Raw genomic sequence first — 23425 nt, forward strand, 5'->3', positions numbered from 1 at the left:
TATTCTTTGTTTACATAAAGCTGATTTATATAGCGTGTTCTTATGTTGTGCTGTTACACCACTGTCCAGGTTTATAGGGAAAGGGTGGTAATCCTACAAACTGGGCTAACAGGCCACATTCTGTTAGTGCCTGTCGCAAGTCAGGAGTCTGTAATTCAGTGGTTTTTGTTTGATACTGTATATCATTTTGTTTTTTTATATTATATTTTTTATACAAATAAGGCCGTTATAAATCTCATTTAAATTGTTTTATAGCTTGATATGCTGTATCGGTTTTGTTCATGGTTGAAGGCATTGTTGTTAGTGATCTATAGTTGCTAACCTTCTAATAGTATTCTTTAAAAGTGAAAAGTTTGTGCAAATAAAAGACAAATAATGAAGGAAAAGCAATCAGTCTGTATTGTCATTTAATACTAATTTCAAAATCGTTGTATTTCTTACACTAAATGCATAGATGAATAATGTCTTGTTTATCAGCAAAAAATTCATAAATAATTAATCAAAGTTTCTGGACCATGACAAAGAGAGCAGACATGACACAAACTTGACTTACTTATATGGATCTCCTGGTAGATTTTTCCTGGGTGCAGGTAATGGTGGAAGGTCGTAATCAGTTGGTACCCTGTGTACTGGTGTTTTACCTGTGAGGGAGAAAATAGTCCCTGTAAATAACAAAGAAGGAATGCATAAGCTAAGCAGATATGAGCAAATAAGCATTGCTTGTAAGCATGTTTAGCAAATTGTAGACATTGTTGTTACATGTCAAATAATAAAGACTTTTTTTCTGGTACCGACAGGTGAAAGCCTTATACAAAGCCAATTATTTTGGTAAAAGCAAATAAATAATACTAATTAACAAAATAGTATTGGCCAAACACAAATATGTTTAGTGCCAAAAACAAACTAAGAAAATGCAGGAATTATAAATATAAAATTAAGGAGAAGTGGTATGATTGCCAATGATTTATAAAGTTTGTCTGTGCCAAATATTTCATGATCAAAGTTTGCTGGATGCTTGAAGATTCATTGAACTATTCCTCCTTATATGTACTTTCAAGTGCATGAAAGATTTTTACAGATTTATAAATAGTCTATTATGAGATATATATTGGGACTTAAGTTTAAACTTCCATCATCAGTGTAAGTTAAACAGGACTTTCAGTTTTAAACTTGCACATACAATAATTATTGCATTGAAAGAGACTCTCCAACTAATATTCATAGTATACAGAAACGCGAAAATAATGGAATTTAACAGAAAAAAATAATGGGCTTTGGAAACCAAGGAGAGGACTTAAACTGTTTCCAAGTACCTATGAATTTTGATTCCTTTTTTGAAATTCTCCAGATATAAAAACTTTTACTGAAATTCTCCAGATATGAAATCTTTTACTGAAATTTTTCAGATATGAAAACTATTACTGAAATTCTTTAGATATAAAATCTCATAAGCTCTAATGTCCACGATTTCGATGGTGTGTTCTAGTATATATAGTGAAGTGAAGAAAGTTTAATATACCATGAATTGCCTGGCATAAGCATAAGCATTGAAGATATTAAATGTGTAGATAAAAGTGTCAAGCATTTTGTGCAGTATAATATAACGAATACATTTATTGTTCTTAATTGGTCATATTTCAAGCAAAAGATGAAGCAAATCATGCGTATATTGCAGTGGAAATACTGGAAAATAATCCATATTATCCTGACCATTTATGACTGTCTTATTGGAACAAAGGAAAGCATATTGAAACATGGTTAGCCAGCATGAGAAGCAGAAGTGTAAGAATTTTTAATGCGCTATCTTTAAGAGAAGGAGAAAATATATCGTTAACGTTAATAAAATATGCCTTTACATAGTGAAAGACATTAAAAACAAATTTCATAACTTAATTTAATCTAATATAATTATATTAATTTAAAATTTAGAAGAAAAAAAAAAAGAATTTCAACCAATTTTGAAAAAAAATTGCTGTTGTGTTCAAAGGTTTTGTTTTCATGTTTCTGTTTTATGCCATTTTATACTTTGAAACAGCTTACCTCCCTTTGGCACTGAATATTCATCTGGCTGTGATTCGTCCATCATTGTGCTGTCTGTATCGGGCTGAGACAGATATAAACAATTATTTGCTGTGTTTGGATGTGAGGATGATGAGGAGGAGGATGCTGGGACATCGTAACGTAATTCAGCGTAAGATATTCCTGAAAACAGAATATAAAGATACTTGATAAAATTCTTTCATTTTTCCTTCTTCTAAAATATAATAAAATATCAAAAACTGACATTGTATTGATCAGTTAAGGTGGATCGGGACTATTTGACTGCTCATAATTTCACGAATGCATTACCGTGCACACAAAATGTTTGTCGTAAATTCAATATTATACTATTTTGATTGATTAAAAATGTTAAATTATTGTACTTTTGTCACTAACAAATTAACTCCAAAATCTATGGGAAGTGGTACTCAACCAATAATAATGAATCAATAGTACTGAAAAATGTTGATAAACAAGCATTACCACATTGTCAACATGTGCTTCCCAAAAACTAAAACAACATATTATGTGTAACAAGTCTGAAGAGAATTTCAGAAGGATAAGCTTTTCATAGACTCAAACTGCATATGAAAATCATAAGCTCCAGCTTTGAAAATCTTTCATCCAAAAGATAAAATATTCAGACAAGCATATCATATGTCACATATCTTGTTTTAGCTTATCAAAACAAATCAGAGCACCAATTCCATGTAACTTATTTTTCTGTAAAAATGAAGACTTTGAGTGTTCTGTTAAATTTGAGTCAAGAAGAAAAGCAAGATTCCTGTTTTGTAGCTAAGAATAGACCAAAAGCAAGACTCCTGTTTTGTAGCTAAAAGTAGACCGAAAGCAAGACCCTTGTTTTGCATCTAAATGTCATTGTTGAGTTGCTGAGCAAATACAGTCATTCTATTCTTCAGTATTAAAGAAATGTTTGAGAAATTATTTTTAGTTTATTCAACCTATTTTTGAATATTCAAGGTAATGGCAACAGGAAAAAGGTGTGTTACAGATTTGAATAAGAATGTGTCCATAGTACAAGAATGCCCCACACAGACTTTTGTTTTCTATGTCCAGTGAAACCTGAACTTTAGGTTAATACTCTAATTTGGCATTAACATTAAAAAGATCATATCATAGAGAATATGTGTACTAAGTTTCATGTTGATTGAACTTCAACTTCATCAAAAACTTCATTGACCAAAAACTTTAACCTAAAGTGGGACAGACAGGAGGACGGACAAACTCATCACTGTTGACCAAATATGTAGTAATTCTGTTCTGTAGTTTCTGAGAAAAGTGTGATGAAAATATTTATTAAACTAACAGACAGAAGAACTGTTGGGCAAGGTGAATTCAATATAACCCACACATTTAGAGTGGGGGCATAACAGCCTAAAATATCATTTTGTTCCCCTTTATTTGTACAGTAATTTAATGTAATTGCACGATAATATTAATATCAAACCGAAACATTAGCTAGAAAGAAGTATTTAGCCTTCAAAAAAGATATTTTTCAAATGAAAACAGTTAGCTGTGAAACCAAGTCCAGATTGCTAACAGTTCATAAAAGAGACAGTACATTACCTGGTGGCCTTGGCCCTAGAAAATTCAAATTAGTTTTGTAAAACAAAATGGTAGTGCTAATGATGTGAAAAACTCATCAAGAATTTACAATGGCATTTTCTCAAATTTCGTTTTTTTCTTTCAAACTCGAAAAATTGTTGTCTAACTTTCCTGCAACTTGTCATTCTAATATTAATTCAACAAGATCTGTTTAAATATTTAAGTCGACATCCCTAATGTACCTCAAAGTGAGATACATACAACATCTGTGCAGTTTGACCATATACTTTATTTGCAAAAAAAATAATTTTCAGAGCACATTTCTTGTAAATCTTCTTTTTTTTTTTTGCTTTATTGAACTTGAGAAGAGGCAGAGAGGATTTTAGGGTTTGAAAAATGGCAGAAAATAGAATCTTTCATTTCCCCAAAAATATTTAATATTCCCTGTTGTGCTACTTTTATAAAATGGTGAATTATCTTTTTCAGAGAATCCTTGTTAGTGAACACATTGACCTAAATTAACAAAAGACTGATATAGATCAATCTGATGGTTTTATATCTTACGCTATAACCATCACATCACTTTTTTGGTCTGACATAGTAAGAACCCTTTGAAGACAATTTCTCATGATTGAAGGTCAAAAGGTCCCATTTTGGCACCTCTGAATCACCGTATTCATCCATGTATATATAGTATGCAGTTGTGTTTAATATGCAACCCTTTTCATCCCTCCAGAATCAATTACGGTATTAACTGTCTAAATAACTTACCTGACCCGTCAGGATCTGTACATACTGTTTTATTGGTAGGTTGAGGTATAATATTTTTATCTTCAGAAGGTGGAGTAGGAGGCAGCTGTCTCCGACTAAAAAAAAAGAAATATTCATCTAATGAAATTTTCATTTCAATGAAAATAGACATCTTTTCTTGTTACATTTTAATTATATTTATAAAATCTATATTAAAATTTAATTATAGAATAACTTAAAGAAGAATTCAAATGGAGAAAAATATTCACCAAGTGACCGATCAACGCGTAGCCCAGGAGTTAATTATCAGTGTTAGTCTGTCACAAATTCTGTCTGTGAAATTGATGTAGAAAATGCAAGGAACTGTATCTTTTTTTACACATTCAGAACTTGTTTGATCCAACATTGTCGACGTCTTGACAAAGCCTATTGATGCAAGATATCTGAGGAGTGAAATAACCACGTTTATTTCACATGTGAAATTATTGGTTTTTATTTCCCTGCGAAATCAATGTAACTCATTGCAACCAATGTAATAAACCCATATTTTCTCAATATTATAAACATGATAAACCTCACAGAATTTTCTAAATCTACAGCAGTTTTCAAATATCTGTGCCATCACCTTAGTTTCTATGAACATGGAAATACTTAAACCAACAAAATCAAATTATCAAATCATCTTGTAATGAATAACTAGCAAACAGCTTCTAAAAGCAAGAAGTATGACATAAACATTTTAAGAACTTTCAGAATAATACAGAGATATGTCTGAACATTATGAACTAATCACAACATTGAACCGACAGCTCACCTAGGTCTATGTGCATGAGTTACACAGGTGCCACATGTGGAACAGAATCTTCTTACCCTTTCGGATCATATAAGATCATCCCATTTTTGATGGGGTTCCTTTTGCTCATTCTTTAGTTTTCTAGGTTTTGTTTTGTGTACTGCTGTTTATGTTTGTGTTTTGATCTTTTTTCTTTTTTTTGCCATGGCATTGTGTTAACTTTTCGACTTATGAGTTTGAATATCGTTTTGGTATCTTTTGTACCTCTTTTAAAATGATATTATAGTAAAAAGAATGTTATTCTATCATGGGTTGGGCATAAAAATCATTTGTACCCCTTTTTTGTACCATAATAAAGAGTGAATTGCAGGACAAAAATAATATGCAAAAGAAAAAATTCCTAGAATGAAGAATTCAGCCTACAAAGTCAAAAATACTTGAGATGAGAAAGCAAGTCCAGACTGCTAACAGTTCAGAAAAAGAGACAGTACATTACCTGAGTGGCTCAGGCCTGGAATATAATATATTCAGTAGTTTTACTTTTGTTTCAAGGTATGAACAGTGAAATAACCCAGCCTTTTTTGATACATTGAATTATGCAAAATCCTTTTCAAAATCAATTAATTTGCATTAATCATTGTCTATTTCCATTCTCAATTCTCATTAATCATTGTCTATTTCCATTCTCAATTTTCATTAATCATGGTCTATTTCCATTCTCAATTCTCATTAATTATTGACTGCTTCCATTCTCAATTCTCATTAATTATCATCCCTTTCCATTCTCAATTTTCATTAATTATCATTCTCCTCCATTCTTAAATCTCATTAATATTGTCTGCTGCCTTTCTCAAATCTCATTAATCATTACTATTTCATTTGTGACCCCTAGCCACTATTTTAACACATGTACAATTATATGACCAAACATTACCATGGTGGTCTAGGTGATGATGTTGGTGAAACTGTAGGTGATGGAACTGGTGATGAACGTCGGGGTGGCACTGGTGGTGGTGGTGGGGGTAAGTCTCTCTTCCCTACTCCAGGAGAATCAAAAGGTGATGATCTCATCTGAAACGTAAGAAGAAATTATGAACAAACATGTGTTGAATGTAGCATATAAACAAAGGCCAAGATATTATTCACTGCATTTAGATAAACTTGGCTCAGGGAAAGTTCAACTTCAATATTTTTCCAGTCAGTGCCAAGTTTGTTCACGCGTTCTATTCCATGGGTAAAAACTTGAAAGGTAAACATTTGTCCTTCTTAACAACAAAAACCGAACAACAGAAAAACTGTTCTTGACAGTTACACCTATAACAAACTAACTTATTTTTTCTAATATAACACCATGATAGAAGAAAGTACAGGTATCACTTTGAGTAAGTTGAAAAAAAAGAAAATTATTCAATTATCCCTGTAAATTTTTCTACATCAAATTGATTTGGTAGTGTTTTTTAAAAGAAAATTATGATGTTATCTTGAAAACTTCCTCTTTCCAATTTCTAATTCATTTTTATAAATATGATCTACACCAAAATTAAATTACGAAAAGATATGTACAAGTATATATCATGTGTGATGAAGATATGACCATCCTGCATTCGTATCACACAATTATCAAAATGTTTAGTGTTTTAAAAATTCATATTTCCTGTCACCTGAAGCATGTGAAAATCTGCCCCTATTAGTTAAGTTTAAGAAAGATTTGTTTTTGATAATCTGAAATAACAATGTTAATCATGCATTTGAAAATGCTCAGCAGTTATCTGGTAGAAAACAAAATTTTAGACTTTACAGTATTACATGGTATTATTTTACATTATCACTACATGTATAATACATTATATATAAATAAATGTTTATAAATTATTATTACATATATATAATTTTCAAAGAATAAAGGACTTTTCTTTATATAGACAACACTTATATTTGAATAATTAACATGTATATAAAATTCCTGATGACAATCTGAATTAATAATATAGTATCTATTTGAAGTGACTTATAGGTCCATTGGGCCGGGTGTAATTTAATTGAAATATTTCAATATTGTACATAATTTGTTATACACAATGTCACTATAATAAACATATTTGTATTGTATTGTATGTATATAAAAATTAAGATTTTTTTTTACTTTTTTCAGCTAGTGTTTCAAGCACTGCTACCATTTGTAATGCCTTTTTTGTTTATTTTATTTTATTGACCAAAATAGAGCCTTGATTAATGATTAAATATATTTAATTCAGCATTCTATCCATCATTTGTACTGCTTCAAGAGATTTAGTTTAATGATGTATAATTCAGACAAATATCAAAAGATGCAATTTGGTTGGAGTTACAGGTATAATTTATGTTTCACAGAACCCTCCCCCTCCCTCTCCCCCTCCCTCAACAACAACAGAACCAGGAAAAGAAACAAATCTTATCTTTTAACATTTCATCATTTTCTTACTTGTATAAATTTCATTTATCAAAACAAAAGTTTTTCTGCATTTGAAAGTTTAATCTGTTTTAAGTCTGTGCTTTAATCTATCAAAAAAAATGTCAAGCAAATCTAAGAAAGAAATTATGCAAAACTGAACTAATAGTTCCTTTATACTCATGACCTTATACAAGTCATGTACATACATACTTGTATAAAGTAAAAAAATACTTCCTGCAGAACATAGCTAAGTAGATGTCCTAGTCGTGCTTGATACCATAAATATTTAAGGAAATCATTGAACTATACAAATGCTATATGTACATAAACTTTTGGCCATTTGGAAATTTTCAATATGAAAAAAATGCTTCTTGTTATATATAAATTAGCTGATATTTTATTTGTGTATTCTATTCAAATAATTATTTTTCCCTGGTTATTGAAATTGATATACAGGAAAATTATATCTGTTCTTGGAATTCTGATAAAAATGCCTCCTAAACTTGGTAAATAAATTTTGACAAATAGACCCTTAAATAACAAACTCCAATACTCTACAATTTTTTTAATAAATTACTAGGTATATAATCTGGCAGAGCTCTATAAGCCAAAGTATCAATAAAAGCTGTTTCTGAAGATATTGAAATTTTGCATTAGTTTCTAACTGAACATACTTGGACAGGATAAAAAGTTATAAAAATACAGAAACATTGAAAAGAAAATTTGTTTGAATGAAATGTTTCATTGACAAAAATGTCAAAAGTAAAAAAGGGCAGAAGAAGACATTAAACATGCAGTTGATTATTTAAAAAGTAGTCTTAAAAGATAAATATCAACTACCACCATATTATTAAATGTATAATATCAAATTGTTTGTTTTTAAATTTATAATGACTGCAGCTATGTCAATATTTAAATGACATAAGTACATTTATCCCAGTTGTCATGTAAAAAGTAAAAAAATATGAAAGGGACATAAAGTTGAAGGTTAAACAGTTTAAACTTCTCCGCAGTTTAATGAATTATTTTAGGTTGTTAAAAGTATCTTTATTAGTATAGGTAAGCAATTTAAGATTATTAATTGTACACTACTGTAATGTGAATGTGGATTTTGACATTTCCAATATTGTGGATTCATTTATCTTCGTTTATACCAATTTTTCAGGACTGATTGGGTTTGTGGCTTTGCCAAAGTCTGTATATAGAAAATATAGCCTTCATAGAAATGTATATTTTTGTGGTTCAAATCCATCAAAATTGGTATCCCATAATTGATAATAACAAATCCAGTTAATAATGTTCCTTGTAAACATTTAAATAGTCCCATATAAAAACAAGCCATTTTTTTTTATTCACAGTAACTCTGAAACATAACATATCATTTGAAAAATGATTTATTCAAACTTTTATTTTCTCAAATTCACATGTCGAAATTTGAATAGGCCGGAGAGCTGTCCACTTTCAACGGTAGACAAGTAGAAATGTCAAAATCCACTTCAGATGTAGTGTAACACTGGAATATAAATCTGGATTATTCTTGATTATTCTGTACATGCATTATGAGCATCAGTGCAATACAAACCCCAAGTGTAGGGTTAAACCCTCCACTAGCATTTGTAGGGCTTAACCCAGAGGCCTGTGGACTATTAGTCCCTGAACTAACACCGGACGATACTGGACTACTTGTCGCAGGGGCCTGTGCACTATTCGTTACGACATGGTCCTGTAAACAAACACCTAATTTATTGTCTTTCTAACACAAGGACTTTTGTTATAATATTCATGATGAATACACATACATTTACAATGAAAAATTTGTATTCATTTATATTTTCTAGTTAATAACCTCATAGAAACCAAGATTAAAATTTGATGCCCATTTCCCCTTTAAATGACTCATTAGTGAAGCTGGAATCCAAATTCTAAAAGAGGCAATAACTTTATAAGGTTGAAGAGCATTGAGGACCTGAATATCATAAAATTTGCAAAGGTTAAGTTGCTGATAAAAATAAACGTTGAACGGACTGTATGGTATGTATTACTTTAAAAAATAATCATAATAACAGTTCCAGATCACAAAAAGTTAAAATCCTAAAAAATTGAAATATAAAATAATCAAATAATAAATATAGAAGATATATATATATGTCATCTGCTTAAGGTACATCAAAGCACAGGGATAAAAGCAGAGAGAGATATTCATTTTCTCATTAAAAAAACACTTAAGAAAGTCTCAGACGCTTCAAGAATCCATACTTTATTAAGAGCAAAACTGAGGTCTACATATTTTATGGGAGGGTAATGGATTGATTAGGTGAACTCCCCTTCATATGCAGAAAGAATACAAAATGTGAGAATTAAATTTCTACAACAAAACAATCAAACACATTGTTACAAACAAAATTATGATAAAAGCTACAAAAAACAACACAAAATGTTATGTATGCAAACCAAGTTCAGTGCCATGCTTATAATTTTTTTAAACTCACACTATTAAGACATACAATTTTATTCATCCGTGATCTCAAACTAATTTAATATAAGCTGCCCAAGCTAGTAAAAAAAATTGTTTCTAAACAGAAGGCAGGTGTAGTCAAAGTCTCAGCAATAATATTTGCATCATCACTGCAAACTGCTACCTGTAATTTTTTATTTGTTGTTATTACTCAATTTAATGCATTTACAATACATGTAATCTTACATCATCATCATCGTCGTCATGGGTGACTATCATCATGTGTGACCGCTTCTGTGGATGTGGATTAAATGGATCAACAATCACCTGCTCTGTACCTTTGATTTCACACCTGCAGAAGGGACATCCCTGACCATCAGAGTCCTGAAATAACAAAGCATAGTTATTCATGTATTGTATTGCACAGTCTTGAAATAACAACAATGATATTTGTGTTGCAGACTCTTGAAAAATTATATTGTATTGCTAAGTTAATAACAATATTAACAATTATATTTGTATTGTGGATTCTCGAAATAACAACCAATTGTATATATATATATGTATTGTGGATTCTCGAAAAAAACACCAATTATATTTGTATTGTGGATTCTTGAAATAACAACAATTATATTTGTATTGTAGAGTCTCAAAATAACAACAATCATATTTGAATTGAAGTCTTGAATGTCTGCATGTGGAGCAGGATCTGCTTACCCTTCCGGAGCACCTGAGATCACCCCTAGTTTTTGGTGGGGTTCGTGGGGTTTATTCTTTAGTTTTCTATGTTGTGTCATGTGTACTATTGTTTTTCTGTTTGTCTTTTTCAATTTTCAGCCATGGAGTTGTCAGTTTGTTTTAGATTTACGAGTTTGACTGTCCCTTTGGTATCTTTCGTCCCTCTTTGAAATAACAAGATCATATTTGTATTGTAGATTCTCTAAATAACAACAACTGTATTTGTATTTCAGTCTTGAAATAACAACAATTATATTTGTATTGTGGATTCTCGAAATAGCAACAATTATATTTGTATTGCAGAATCTCAAGATAACATTCATATTTGTATTGTAGAGTCTCGAAATAACAACAAATTATATTTGTATTGCATTGTAGAGTCTCAAAATAACTAAAAATATATTTGTATTGCATAGTCTTGAAATAACAATAAACAAGTGAAACTGCGAGCTACTGCTCACTGATGATACCCCCGCTGCAAGTGGATAATATTAATAGTGTAAAAATATGCAAGTGTTCGGTAAACAGGAAGTTGTCGAGTGATGAATCTGAAAACGCATCACACGGTATAGCTGACTTATATAAATCCTGAAACCAAATTTCAGAAATCCTTGTATTGTAGTTCCTGAGAAAAATGTGACGAAAATTTTCAACTTGGCTATCATGTGTAAAATCATACAAGTGTTCGGTAAACAGGAAGCTATCAAGTGATCAATCTGAAAACGCATCACACGGTATAGCTGACTTAGATAAATCCTGAAACCAAATTTCAGAAATCCTTGTATTGTAGTTCCTGAGAAAAATGTGACGAAAATTTTCAACTTGGCTATCATGTGTAAAATCATACAAGTGTTCGGTAAACAGGAAGTTGTCAAGTGATCAATTTGAAAACGCATCACACGGTAAAGCTGACTTAGATAAACCCTGAAACCAAATTTCAGAAATCCTTGTATTGTAGTTCCTGAGAAAAATGTGACGAAAGTTTCATGGGACGGACTGACTGACGGACGGACGGACGGACTGATGGACTGACTGACGGACAGACAGAGGTAAAACAGTATACCCCCCTTTTTTAAAGCGGGGGTATAATAATTATATTTGTATTGCATTGTAGAGTCTCAAAATAACAACCAGATGCAGCAGGGCGCAGTTTTATACGACTGCAGAGGTTGAACCCTGAATGGTTGGGGCAAGTATGGACACAACATTCAAGCTGGATTCAGCTCTAAATTTGGATTGTGATTAAATAGTTGACACAGCATAGGTTCCTGACACATAATGAATGTGGTCTAATGAACTCAAAATTTTTGTTTTGCCTTTGAGCAATTCACTATGCTGTTGAATATTAATCCTCTCAAAAAATGTTTGAAGAAATTTTCTTTTTATTTATGAAATTTCATTTTTTTTCAAATTTTGCGGTCGTATAAAAAAATATATTTGTATTGCATAGTCTTGAAATAACAACTACATTTGTTGTATTATAATTGTATTGCTTAGTCTTGAAATAAGTATAGATTATAACATGCCTTTTTCCATATTGGCCCTGGTATCATCCCGAGACTCCCATATCGGCATTGAGGCTTTAGCCGAGGGCCGATATGGGTCGAGGGATGATACCCGGGCCAATATGGAAAAACATGTTATAATCTTTTTATCACATATTTAAGTTCTGCAGAAAAGAGAAAAAATGTAAATTATAACAATTTTATGATACATAAAAGGTAAAATCTTTAAGCAAATAATCACAAACGTGTTGTTGAGGATGCAATGACGTCACGTCATTAGGAACAGGGCACAATATGGATATGTCTTTTTTGCCCCGGGCAATTTGGAGGTTATTGCATATGCAAGACCTACGGTATTCATAACAAATATGTGATAACAACAATTATAATTTGTATTGCACTCTTGAAATAACAAAAAATTCTGTTTGTATTTCAGATTCTCCAAAATAACAACAAATCATATTTGTATTGTAGATTCTTGAAGTGACAACACATTATTTTTGTATTGCAGATTCTTGATTTAACAAAAAATCATATTAGTTGCTGTACTGAAACATAGGTCTATTGAAAATGGAAAGAATGCAAACAAAATTCCCATGAATAATAATGTATCCACAATACATTTTAGTTTAAAATAACAGTGAGAAAAACAAAGGGAGACAGGTACCAATGTTAAGTTGTATTCCAATTCCAAGCAAACTGCAGGAAATGATTATATCTTAATCATTGTAAATTACAGAAAACTGTCAGTCTGTCTATTCATAATGAGGAAACAAAACAAACAAGAGAAATTCACATGTGAAATTACAAGAAATTTTATGATTTGATCAAATTTGAAAATTGCCTAGGCTATTGTTGAAGACTGTAGGGCGTGTTGATTTGTTAAACCCCTATGATATGAGTTTCTTGAAATTTTAATGTTATCGAAATCATAACACCAATGCATGCATATATACTCAGCTAAGTATTGCATGCATGTTTTCTATATTTAATACACATCTATATATAACACATTATTGACAGTTAACTAGAAGTCTGGTAGTGTAGGTCACTGTATACAGGAAAATATAGGCGAATTATAGTCTGGAAAGTCAAAAATTTAATATCCTTACATTTATGAAAATTTTGATAATATAAAGGATTTTTTTAAGAGAAAAATCTTCCCATTCACCTCTTTTAGAATAAGACTACGCCATTAAAGTAAATAAAACATGTTCCATTCATATTTTTTTTAAAGTTTCATATGATTTTTCTTTTTTTTCACCATTTGGATACAGTCTTATCTATGTGTATTCTTCCTTTCTTATCCTGCTTAAAGTCCCATGACTTTTATATAGTGCTTCTCCACATTGAAATTTATTCAATTGTTTTTAACCCAAACTTTAAAAAACCGATTTGAAATCATACATATCATGCCAATTTATATGTAACTTAATGGCAACATTGTGAACCGCAATCAAATTGGTAAAGAGTTTCAGAACTGTCTACCCAATTCATATTAAGAAATTTAGTAAATATAGACTGAAATCACTCATTATAAACCCCATGGCTTTCATCAAGTTATATTCTTCAGCATTACACTTTAATTCTAAGAACCTTTCGATAGATCTAACCTTCCTCTTATTTCTAAACAAAACAGTCTGTTTTTAAAACTTTTGAATGGAGCTTCCTACCCTTGAAATTCATAATCCTTAAAGACAAATGGAACCCTAAGACAAATACACAGCAACCAATGTAGGGCATACACTTAATATAGCTGACCTTCTGTTTAAAGTATATGGGACTTGGATATAACACAAATGACAAACAATACACCATAAATGATTGTCTTCATATACAATTTTGAACATAATACAAAACAATTGTTTACATAATACAAAGTGGACTTGTTTTACCCTACAATTTAAATGCTGGGTTTCCTAAGTGTCGATAAAAATTAAAGGTCACATTTTACTTCCTCGTTTATCTTATCAAGGTTTACAAATGCATTATATAAGTGGATATCAAAAGGCTTTTAAATACATAATGGAAATTAAATAACTTAATTTATACATGTTTTGTGTGTGTATACATGGTATATTTCATAAGACTTAGATGAAAACTTTATAGTCATTCCATGTACCAAATACAGCTGACCAACTAGTATTTAAGAAACAGACCTAATCACAAAAACCTTCAAGGCGATCACTTATCCATGAATTAGCTGTTGTAAACTAAAAACAATCTGGTCAAGCACATTTTTCAGTACTCATTTTGGTATCTTTAAATTTAATTTGTAAGCAGTCCCTGAACAGTGAAAATGAAGTCAATGACATAGGACATTAGACAGCCATCACTTTTTAAAATAAGGCATCTTTTCAAATTATGAATCATCAAAGTTTTCTACTTTTTGAAATATAAAGCTTTAACACTGCCACCGACAGAGTAGCATCCCTTTGTTCCGCATTCTGTAACTTTTTTCGCAGGGAAGACAAAACTATCTGATACAGTTTTCTTTGTTTTTACTAACTTCTTTGACCTACCTACCATTGTATTAAACAGTATCATAACAGATGACAACATGGTTCAATCTTAGTGACCTACCTGCCATTGTGTTAAGCACGGCGTACATAATAAATGACCACATGGTTCAATCTTAATGTCTTTGTCATTTTCTGCACATATTTTACATAACTGAAAAGTTGATCCCATTTCACAGTAAAGTTCGTACTGCTCCTGGGTAACTTTTATATGATCCTCCTGTGAGTCCTGAACTAAATAACTTAAGTCTGGGTTTATACTTCTGCCATCTGGATATTTAAAACTAAAAGAAAGCGAATCATAATTTTTTTTACATTAATGATATAATTGGGACTGTGTCTAATAATTTTTTTTAAAAAATAAACAGTATTTGGTGTAAAAGCGATATATATTTCTTACATTTTTCTTCTTCCAAATTAAGTATAGATTGATGAGTTTTGTAGCGGTCTGGCATACATATAAATTCAATTAATTCCAATATGGCAGGAGGTCATTTTTCTATGATTTAGAGTACTATTTTCAAATAAATGACAGAAATATTTTAGTATGTTCCATTTTATTACCCTGTGATATTTTATGTTGGTCCTTGTTGTTGACGATTGATATTTTCTGTGTCCCTGTGATATGTTGATTGGTTAAAATAAGAATGTTATTATTCAACAACGTCGACAAAATTCATCTCTGTTTTAAACTTTATTGTGATAAAGTTTCCAAACCGTTACACTAGCTTTTTGCTTTATTTGACTATAACCTAGGAAGTTTGGTACAAAGATATAAATAATACATAACTATGTTTATGTATTCCATCACATGATTTGAAATACTTCCATGACTTTTACATGCATACAATTGTTAGTTATAAACCATGGATTTTGTTATTCACAATTTAATTGTTTAATATTTTTCATGCCAAAGGCTTCTATAGCTGACTTTACAGTCCAGTATGGGTTTTACTTATTGTTGAAGGTTGTACAGCTGCCTGTAATTACTTACATCCACTTTATTTGAACATTGGTGGATAGTTGTCTCATTGGCAATCATACCACTTATCCTTATCTTTACTGTGGATTCATTATTATTCGTTGGATATCAATTTTCGTGGTTTTCGTGGGTACAAGTGAACCACGAATTCAAATGTTCAACGAATAACACATATTCTATAGGCTTTGTATGCAGAGAATGACAAAACCACGAAATCAAATATCCACGAAAATGCTGGTTTTCCGAAATCCAAGAAAATTGATACCCATGAAAATAAATGAATCCACAGTATATGTATTTAAAATGCGTTTCTTAGTTTGACAACAAATAATAAATATAGTGTAGTTTGGTGCCAAATCATGAATGGCCCCTATTATTTAACTTACAATCCCTCTCTCTGGCCATCTAGTAATGCCTGACAAAGGGATTTATTCTGTGGTATTGTCTGTAGGATCTGACCTTCTGCTGTGACATATCCTATAGCCCACTGTCCTAATCTGGTACAGCTTAATCTGAACACATAACTGTTAAAATAAAAATAGACAAAGTTAAAATTAAATGTTTTTGTTTGTAAATAAAAAATATACTTGAACTGATTATAATGGATCATTGGTATACATTTTGACCCCAGGAATAGATGACTGTTGCTGTATTTTGCAAAACCTTTTAGATTTTGGTTCCTAAATGCTGTTCAACTTCGTACTTTATTTGGCTTTTTAAACTTTTTTTATTTGAGCTTCACTGATATCTTTTGAAGACCAAAAATATGTCTGATGTACTGTGGATTCATTTTTACTCGTTGAACACCAATTTTGAGGATTTCGTGGAATAAAATTCCGAGATAAAATGTTCATCAGATGATTGATTTTCTATTTTTTTATTTGCAGATTTCAGCAAAACCACGAAATTAAGTATCCACGAATATGCAAGTTTTCCATAATCCACGAAAATTGGTATCCATGAAAATAAATGAATCCACAGTATACATTTGTAATCCTGGTTTCTGTGATGAGTTTATGTAAATGTTTTCTTTTTGTCTTCGCTACAATTTTTTTTTATCATTTTTTCCAAGTACATCACTAGGTCTCTAGTGGGTACTGGTAGATGTCTCATTAGTAATCATACCACATCTTTTATTTTATCAAACTATGAAAGGCTGTGAATTAATAGAAACTGACAAAACTGTAAACTGATCTCCTCCCCCTCCCAATTAAAAAATAATTGACAGATTTAGGAAAAACAGCAGATGGGAATGAAAAAACTATAAAGGTTAGTGAGAAATATACAGCTTTAAAAGTTTATATGGACAATTACATTGTTGACAACCAACCTAGGTTTCAGGTTCAAATATAAGTCACAGGAAACTGGGAAATCTGATTGTTGGCAAGAAATAAAATTTTCGGAAGATTTTAAAATCATATCTGATTACACTGAAGTGTCTTATGTCTGTTTTAATTCTGTCAAATTAACCTATTTTTTTCTTCTTAAATTTAAGGAAGCAAAATAATGAAACTAACTACATTTGTAGTAACAATTGAGAAATTCCATCTCAAGAATACATAATTTCATCATATTATAATAAATAGAGGAACTTTAAGAGACACTACAAACAGGTGTTGCTTCCTGATATAAAAAGAACAAAGTTGAGTCAGACTTTGCAATTTCAAATATAATATAAACATCATTTTGACAACCTAAACCAAACCATGGAAACTGCATTTGTAACATATACAATTACAACTGATTATGTTAAGGTGATCCTACTCGTTTTTAGTTTTAACTGAGACTTAATCACCCAAAAGACTGTCTTTTAATGATTACAATGCTTTTTTGAAAATTCTACTGAAACATATTGCAATTTTAGAAAGCAAATCACATATGAATATTAAGGATATATAAGTAATTTCTACATGTATATATAGCTAGATGTCATGAAAATAGGAAGGGAATATCAAGACCAGCAGAAAAACCTTGCTTGCTTTATGTTGGATTTCAATTTGTTAAAACTTGGCTGACAAAAGTATACTATTGCTTGCTTACAAAACAGTGGCAAATATTTCACCCAAACTCATAATGTGAATACATAAAGCAACTGCTTCAAATATGCTAGTATACATTCATTTAAATGTGACTTCTTTTAATACATATGTATCCCTCTTTTACTATAAAAAAAAAATGCCCAACCTGGCAATTGGAGACAGTATTAATGTTTTATCAAAAACATATCCAAACATTGCAATGTACGTGAACAGGTATACATTATACATATCTTTCAGCTTTATTGAAATATGCATTGTCTCAATCCCATGACAAAGATTAACAAGTATTGGTATAAAACATTGGGAATTACAGCAATTACATCTGTATTACACCCACTCCATGGAAACAATAAATATTTAATTAAACAGCATTGAGAACCATCCCTCAATACGTAATAAATATGTACCAGGGTAAATGAACATTTAAAGCCTCCTTGATGGTGTAAATAAACAAACTCTATACAATAAACTTCCTTCCTTATTCCCAGTATATTACATAATCTGGCTATTATAAACTGTACTTATGTAATAAGGTTTCCACATTAAAATTTTATATTCACATTTGAAAAAAAAATCAAAAACTTTAGATGGTATTAGATAAAACGTTTTGTACATAGGAACACAACATACAATACAAATCAATAACCCTAGTGCATTGTTTATAACCATCAAAAGAAACAAATTATTGATATCAAATGGAACACAGCATATCCCACAAACTAATGAGATAATTCATGATGGACTCCAAAAACACTTTTACACCCCCCCCCCCCCACCATAATCTCATTTAAGAAAGATTTTTCCCCAAAGTAGACATAATTTGTAGGAATATTCTTGATAAACTTCTGAAGAGCTGTCAATTTCCAAATTGTCAGGATGTTGCAACTTTTGTCAATTTGAAAATGGTTTCAAATTCTTTTATACTTTTGAATGTCAAGATACTGTAATTATGTCGCACTGGTAAAATCAGGTAATATATTCAATTTTGAAAAAGAAAGGAAAGATGGGGGACTATCGAAAGATATATGTACTCTATAGACAAATGATATGAGTCAAATTATTTTTTATTGAAACAAAAACTAAAATTGCTATTAAAATACTTTTAAGAGTTTAATTAATTCGTGGTATTTCCTACCCTTTCAGAATCTACTTAATTTGTTTGTCACCACAGTCTTAAAAGTGTGAAATTTAATGTTATTAGTTCTAAAACATCAGATAAACACACTATCAGATACATATACAACTGTGGGAATATTTTCAACAGAGACAACATTGTGTATGAATGCATGAAACAGAAATCTAAACCAATAACTTTGTTATAGGCAAAAGATCTTTCAGAGAGATAAATCTGATGTTTAAAACAATATTACAGTATTTTCATGCATAAAGAAAGCCATAGTAAAACAGATTTTAACAACTTAAAAACATATCTTTTTAAAAATGAACAGTAAGATGACTTGGAGTTTGTTTTTTCAAATACATGTACATCATGGTACATTGTATCTATAAAAGTGTATGTCCAAGATTTAAAAGTACTGGCATGTGAATAGCTTATTGATTGAGTGTTAGTTATTTAACGTCCAGTGGCAAATATTCCATGCATGTTCAGGACAATGTACAGCCTTGTATTTTAGTGGTTGTAAATTCTAAACAAACCATGTCTTACTCTTAGTGATCTAATTACCTTCCAGGTTTTCCAACATATTTCTGAAGTCTAGCCTTGACTTCATCATATGTTAGGAAAGCTACATAACCAGGATGCGTCACCGCCAAAACATTCCAGTTCCGTAGTAAATTAATCCATGGCTGGAATAATCTGCATAAAAAATTCAACTTTTAAAATATTATATAATTACTATTTTTAAGCTAAAAATATGTTACTGAGTCATCTAGTTTCCTGCTTCATTGGTTAACTGAGACAGGACTCAGATTGATAACAAGGTTACTTTTGCCTTACAATAAAAATAATTTTTTAGAATATTCAGCAAAAATGTTCAGTATTCTTTACTTTTACAAATTATAAATTTTTCAGAAAAATAATAACATGCAATGCATCTGTATTTTTTTTATAATTTCAATATTATATTTAGTTGTAAACAGAAGGCTTTGTGCTACATTCTCAAAACCCATATATCATGTCTATTTCTGGGATCTAGATACAGAAAAAATTGGAACCAGCTTTTGTAAAATTTAGGGGGAAAAAGTAATTAAAATGGTAAAAACAATATCTAGACCTAGGTAGAAAAACAATAGTATAGGAGTTGAACTTGATTACACAAAATATGTACCTGCTCCCAGAATTCTTTGGATTTATCAGGTCTTGGAATTGAACACATATAAGACCTCAAACAGTAGAGGCAGACACTCAACAAAGAGACTACTGAGGCTGTTATATATCTTATTTGCAGTGAAGCATTATTTGCAAATGTAATGACAAATTGCATGTCTCATCACTGATCATGTCTTCCCAAAATTATGTATAACCTGTTGGACAACAAGGAACTTCATAATGCTCATACTATTACTATGAAAATATTTCCATACAAATTTCTCCAATTTTTTACTGGTCCAAAAGATTGAGATACCCTAATCATGAATTGGATTTTTTTTTAAATCCTTTTCTATCGAAATTTGAAAGTATATATAATAAATCAAAGGATTGTAAATTCAGTAATGAATGAAAATGATTTCATATAAATGCAAAATAAACAAACAACAAGTTAAGGTTGCAATCTTAAAAGTTTCGCATTTATTTCAGATAAAACTTTTTTTTAGTAGAAATAGTGTCTATATATATGAACTTGGAAAGCTAATACTACATGCTATTAATTAAATGTCACAGATTAAATCTTCCTGTTTAGTCTCTTATCATTTTCATCTGATAAGTACATGTATTAAAAAAAAAAAATACTAATTTTTTTTTTTTCACTTGATTTTTTTTAACTACTTCCTTCTATCACTACAATCAATGGAAGTGTCAAGTAAAAAATATAATTAACAGTACCAATTTTCCTGACCTGTACCAGATAAGAATTTCGAAAAAATAATGTCACTTCAGCGAAGCTTCTAGCCAAAATATTTGAAAATCCAACACTAAATACAAATGTTGAAGAGTTGATAAAAACAAAAAGGACTGCAATATAAAGCATTCCTGCACAAGGAATGGAAGCTATTCATCAGGGAGATGCATGTATTTTATTAAATTTGAAACCATTTTGGAATATAATGGCAACTTTAAATAAAACAATATTTCATAAATATAAGATGTGGTATGAGTGCCAATGAGACAACTCTCCATACAATTATACATGCCGCATTTTAAATAAACATACATGATTACATATTATAAGGCAGTATAAATTATCTTTAACCAAAAACCTACCTTGAGAACACATCAAATTCAAATATAGATATAAAGTCATTACAGGTCAAATCTATTGTGGATTTAAGAGCCATAGCCTCTAATGGAGAACTGATAGGGTGGCACTCATGAAGGGTCTGTCTAAATATCTTCCAGGAAACAATCGTTCTGAAAAAAGAAATAGCAAAAAAATTCTAGATCATCATATATTCACTCAATTCTTATAAAATGTTATACAGATTAAAATACACATCATGTGTCCAAGCTTTTTTCCTTTTATTTTGTTAATTTCTACATCAACCAATGAAATTTCAGCTTACACATTTTTGAAGCAATATATTAATTTGACAAAACCAGAGAATCCTGAAAGGTCATTAAAACAAAACATAGGATGGAGTCTTTCAGATCCTTGTAAGAGTTCAGGCTCAAATCCAGAGGGGGGGTTCGGGGGGGTTGGAACCCCCCCCCCCTTTTTTGGAGGATCAATACATTTGAATGGGGACATGTATTTGGAACCCCCCTTGGTCCTGAGTTAGGAACCCCCTTTTAAAAATAGCTGGATCCGCCCCTGGAGTTTTACACAAAATCTGTATTTTCATCAGATTGATAATCATTGATTGTTGGTTGCTGAATTCCAGTGGCAAATATTTCATGCTTAAATGGGACGATTTATCAGAGTGAAAATATTTTTCAGTTTCATTATCGAAAGTAATATAATCAAACAGTTTCATCTAAAACTTCAAAAGTGCTCAAAGCAGAGACAACCAAGAATTTTCGATCAGTAACACCTTCTTTTTTTTAATTCAATTACAAATTGAACATTATTCTGATCTTGAAAATTATTTTAACAACAATTTTTTCATTTCAATCTAGACATCTAAAGGAAGTATTTATGTTTTATTTATGCTTTTTCAAACTCTACCCTAATACTCAGTTCAAGGAAACAGTAAAATGAGATGAATATTAATGGTTTGTAATCTGCACTTGAAGAAAACATTACAATACATGTCATGCATGTACATGTATCACAGTAATAAACATAAATTTCCTTTGGCAAAGTTATGATTTTTGCCACTAGCCTTGTAAAATAACAATCAAATAGTCTAATTTTGCTATGTGCCAAACATGTATATGATTTTGACATAAGATCATGTTTGAACTTCCTAAAGATTTGACATGATAAACAATGATTCAGAAGTTAGGATCTTAAGTTTTCTATATGTACATTGAATTTGGTATATTGTATAAGTTTCAGAATCATCATTTAGTGTTGAATTTTTATAAACATTTCATTGGACTACTAACAGATTGAGCTCCCGAAATATTCCAGGATATCCTGAATTGGAGTAATATTTTAAGTGCTGTATAAATACATTTTTGTATATTAAATTATTGATGTCCGGAATTCAAGTTAAGGACCTCCTTTAATATAACATTTATTTGACATTTAAACTTATGAGAAAATACAATGATGATAAGGATTTTACAGCTAATATCCTAATGCATGTAGAATAAAACTTTGGTAAGCTTGCTTGCTTGCTTTGTTTTTATATTGTACAATCATTAGGATAACACCCAATTAAATTCAAATATGATATATACAGGTTAAACTATGCAGGTTAAACTATGCCTTTATATATTGTTTAAAGATGTGAATCTTATTTATAAAGCTTGTATAAACAATTATACAAACAAAGCAAGCAAGCCAACCAAAGTTTTGCATTACATGCATTAGGAAATTAGCTGTAAAGTGCAAAACATTTAAATGTCAATTGTTCTATGGAGCCCCACCAATTCTAAGATATTTTTTCTTTAACTTATCTGCTGTTGTCAAATTGTTGTCATATTGATGTACATGTTAGAACATCATCCCCTCCCCCCTGACTCACCAGCCCCCACATCTAGTTTCATTCATATATAAATAATCCATCTGATCACAAAAGTTTAACTAATTAAAAGAAACACTGATCAATTAAAGCCTTTAACTGTTTTTCAAGTACATGAGATCTTTCAGTTACATTTTGAAAACTACAAAAAAGTTAATCATTTAAATGGCGAAAAAGACACATATATAGATTTCATACATGTACATGTAGTAACATATATATATATATATTGACAGAAACAGGATATCAGACTTGCAAAAATTAGGTCAAGTATCTACAAAAAATAATTGTTCGTTTCCTGTTGCAAATTTGTTTTATATATTATCAATCTTTCCTACATCAGATCAATGTCTGGTAATT

At 30.6% G+C, this 23425-nt stretch overlaps 1 protein-coding gene across 7 annotated transcripts in view; it reads right to left on the reverse strand.

The window, feature by feature from the left end:
- The window catches only part of LOC134721233 (E3 ubiquitin-protein ligase CBL-like), a 30398-nt gene that overhangs the window by 1722 nt on the left and 5251 nt on the right, over positions 1-23425 (reverse strand). The window contains exons 2-13 of one of the 7 annotated variants that reach the window (XM_063584053.1): positions 21201-21347; positions 19503-19634; positions 16166-16303; positions 14862-15081; positions 10282-10419; positions 9163-9303; positions 6084-6220; positions 5646-5660; positions 4378-4472; positions 3628-3642; positions 2041-2202; positions 554-641 (exon numbers count right to left, since the gene is read on the reverse strand). In XM_063584053.1, coding sequence (XP_063440123.1) covers positions 554-641; positions 2041-2202; positions 3628-3642; positions 4378-4472; positions 5646-5660; positions 6084-6220; positions 9163-9303; positions 10282-10419; positions 14862-15081; positions 16166-16303; positions 19503-19634; positions 21201-21347 — 1428 coding nt within the window. Of the gene's footprint in view, positions 1-553; positions 663-2040; positions 2203-3627; positions 3643-4377; positions 4473-5645; positions 5661-6083; positions 6221-9162; positions 9304-10281; positions 10420-14861; positions 15082-16165; positions 16304-19502; positions 19635-21200; positions 21348-23425 lie in introns of all 7 variants that reach the window. The other 6 variants (XM_063584050.1, XM_063584052.1, XM_063584051.1 and 3 more) reach the window with 6 other exon arrangements.

This window comes from Mytilus trossulus, chromosome 6, assembly GCF_036588685.1.
Source record: "Mytilus trossulus isolate FHL-02 chromosome 6, PNRI_Mtr1.1.1.hap1, whole genome shotgun sequence".
NCBI classification, from domain to species: Eukaryota; Metazoa; Mollusca; class Bivalvia; order Mytilida; family Mytilidae; genus Mytilus; species Mytilus trossulus.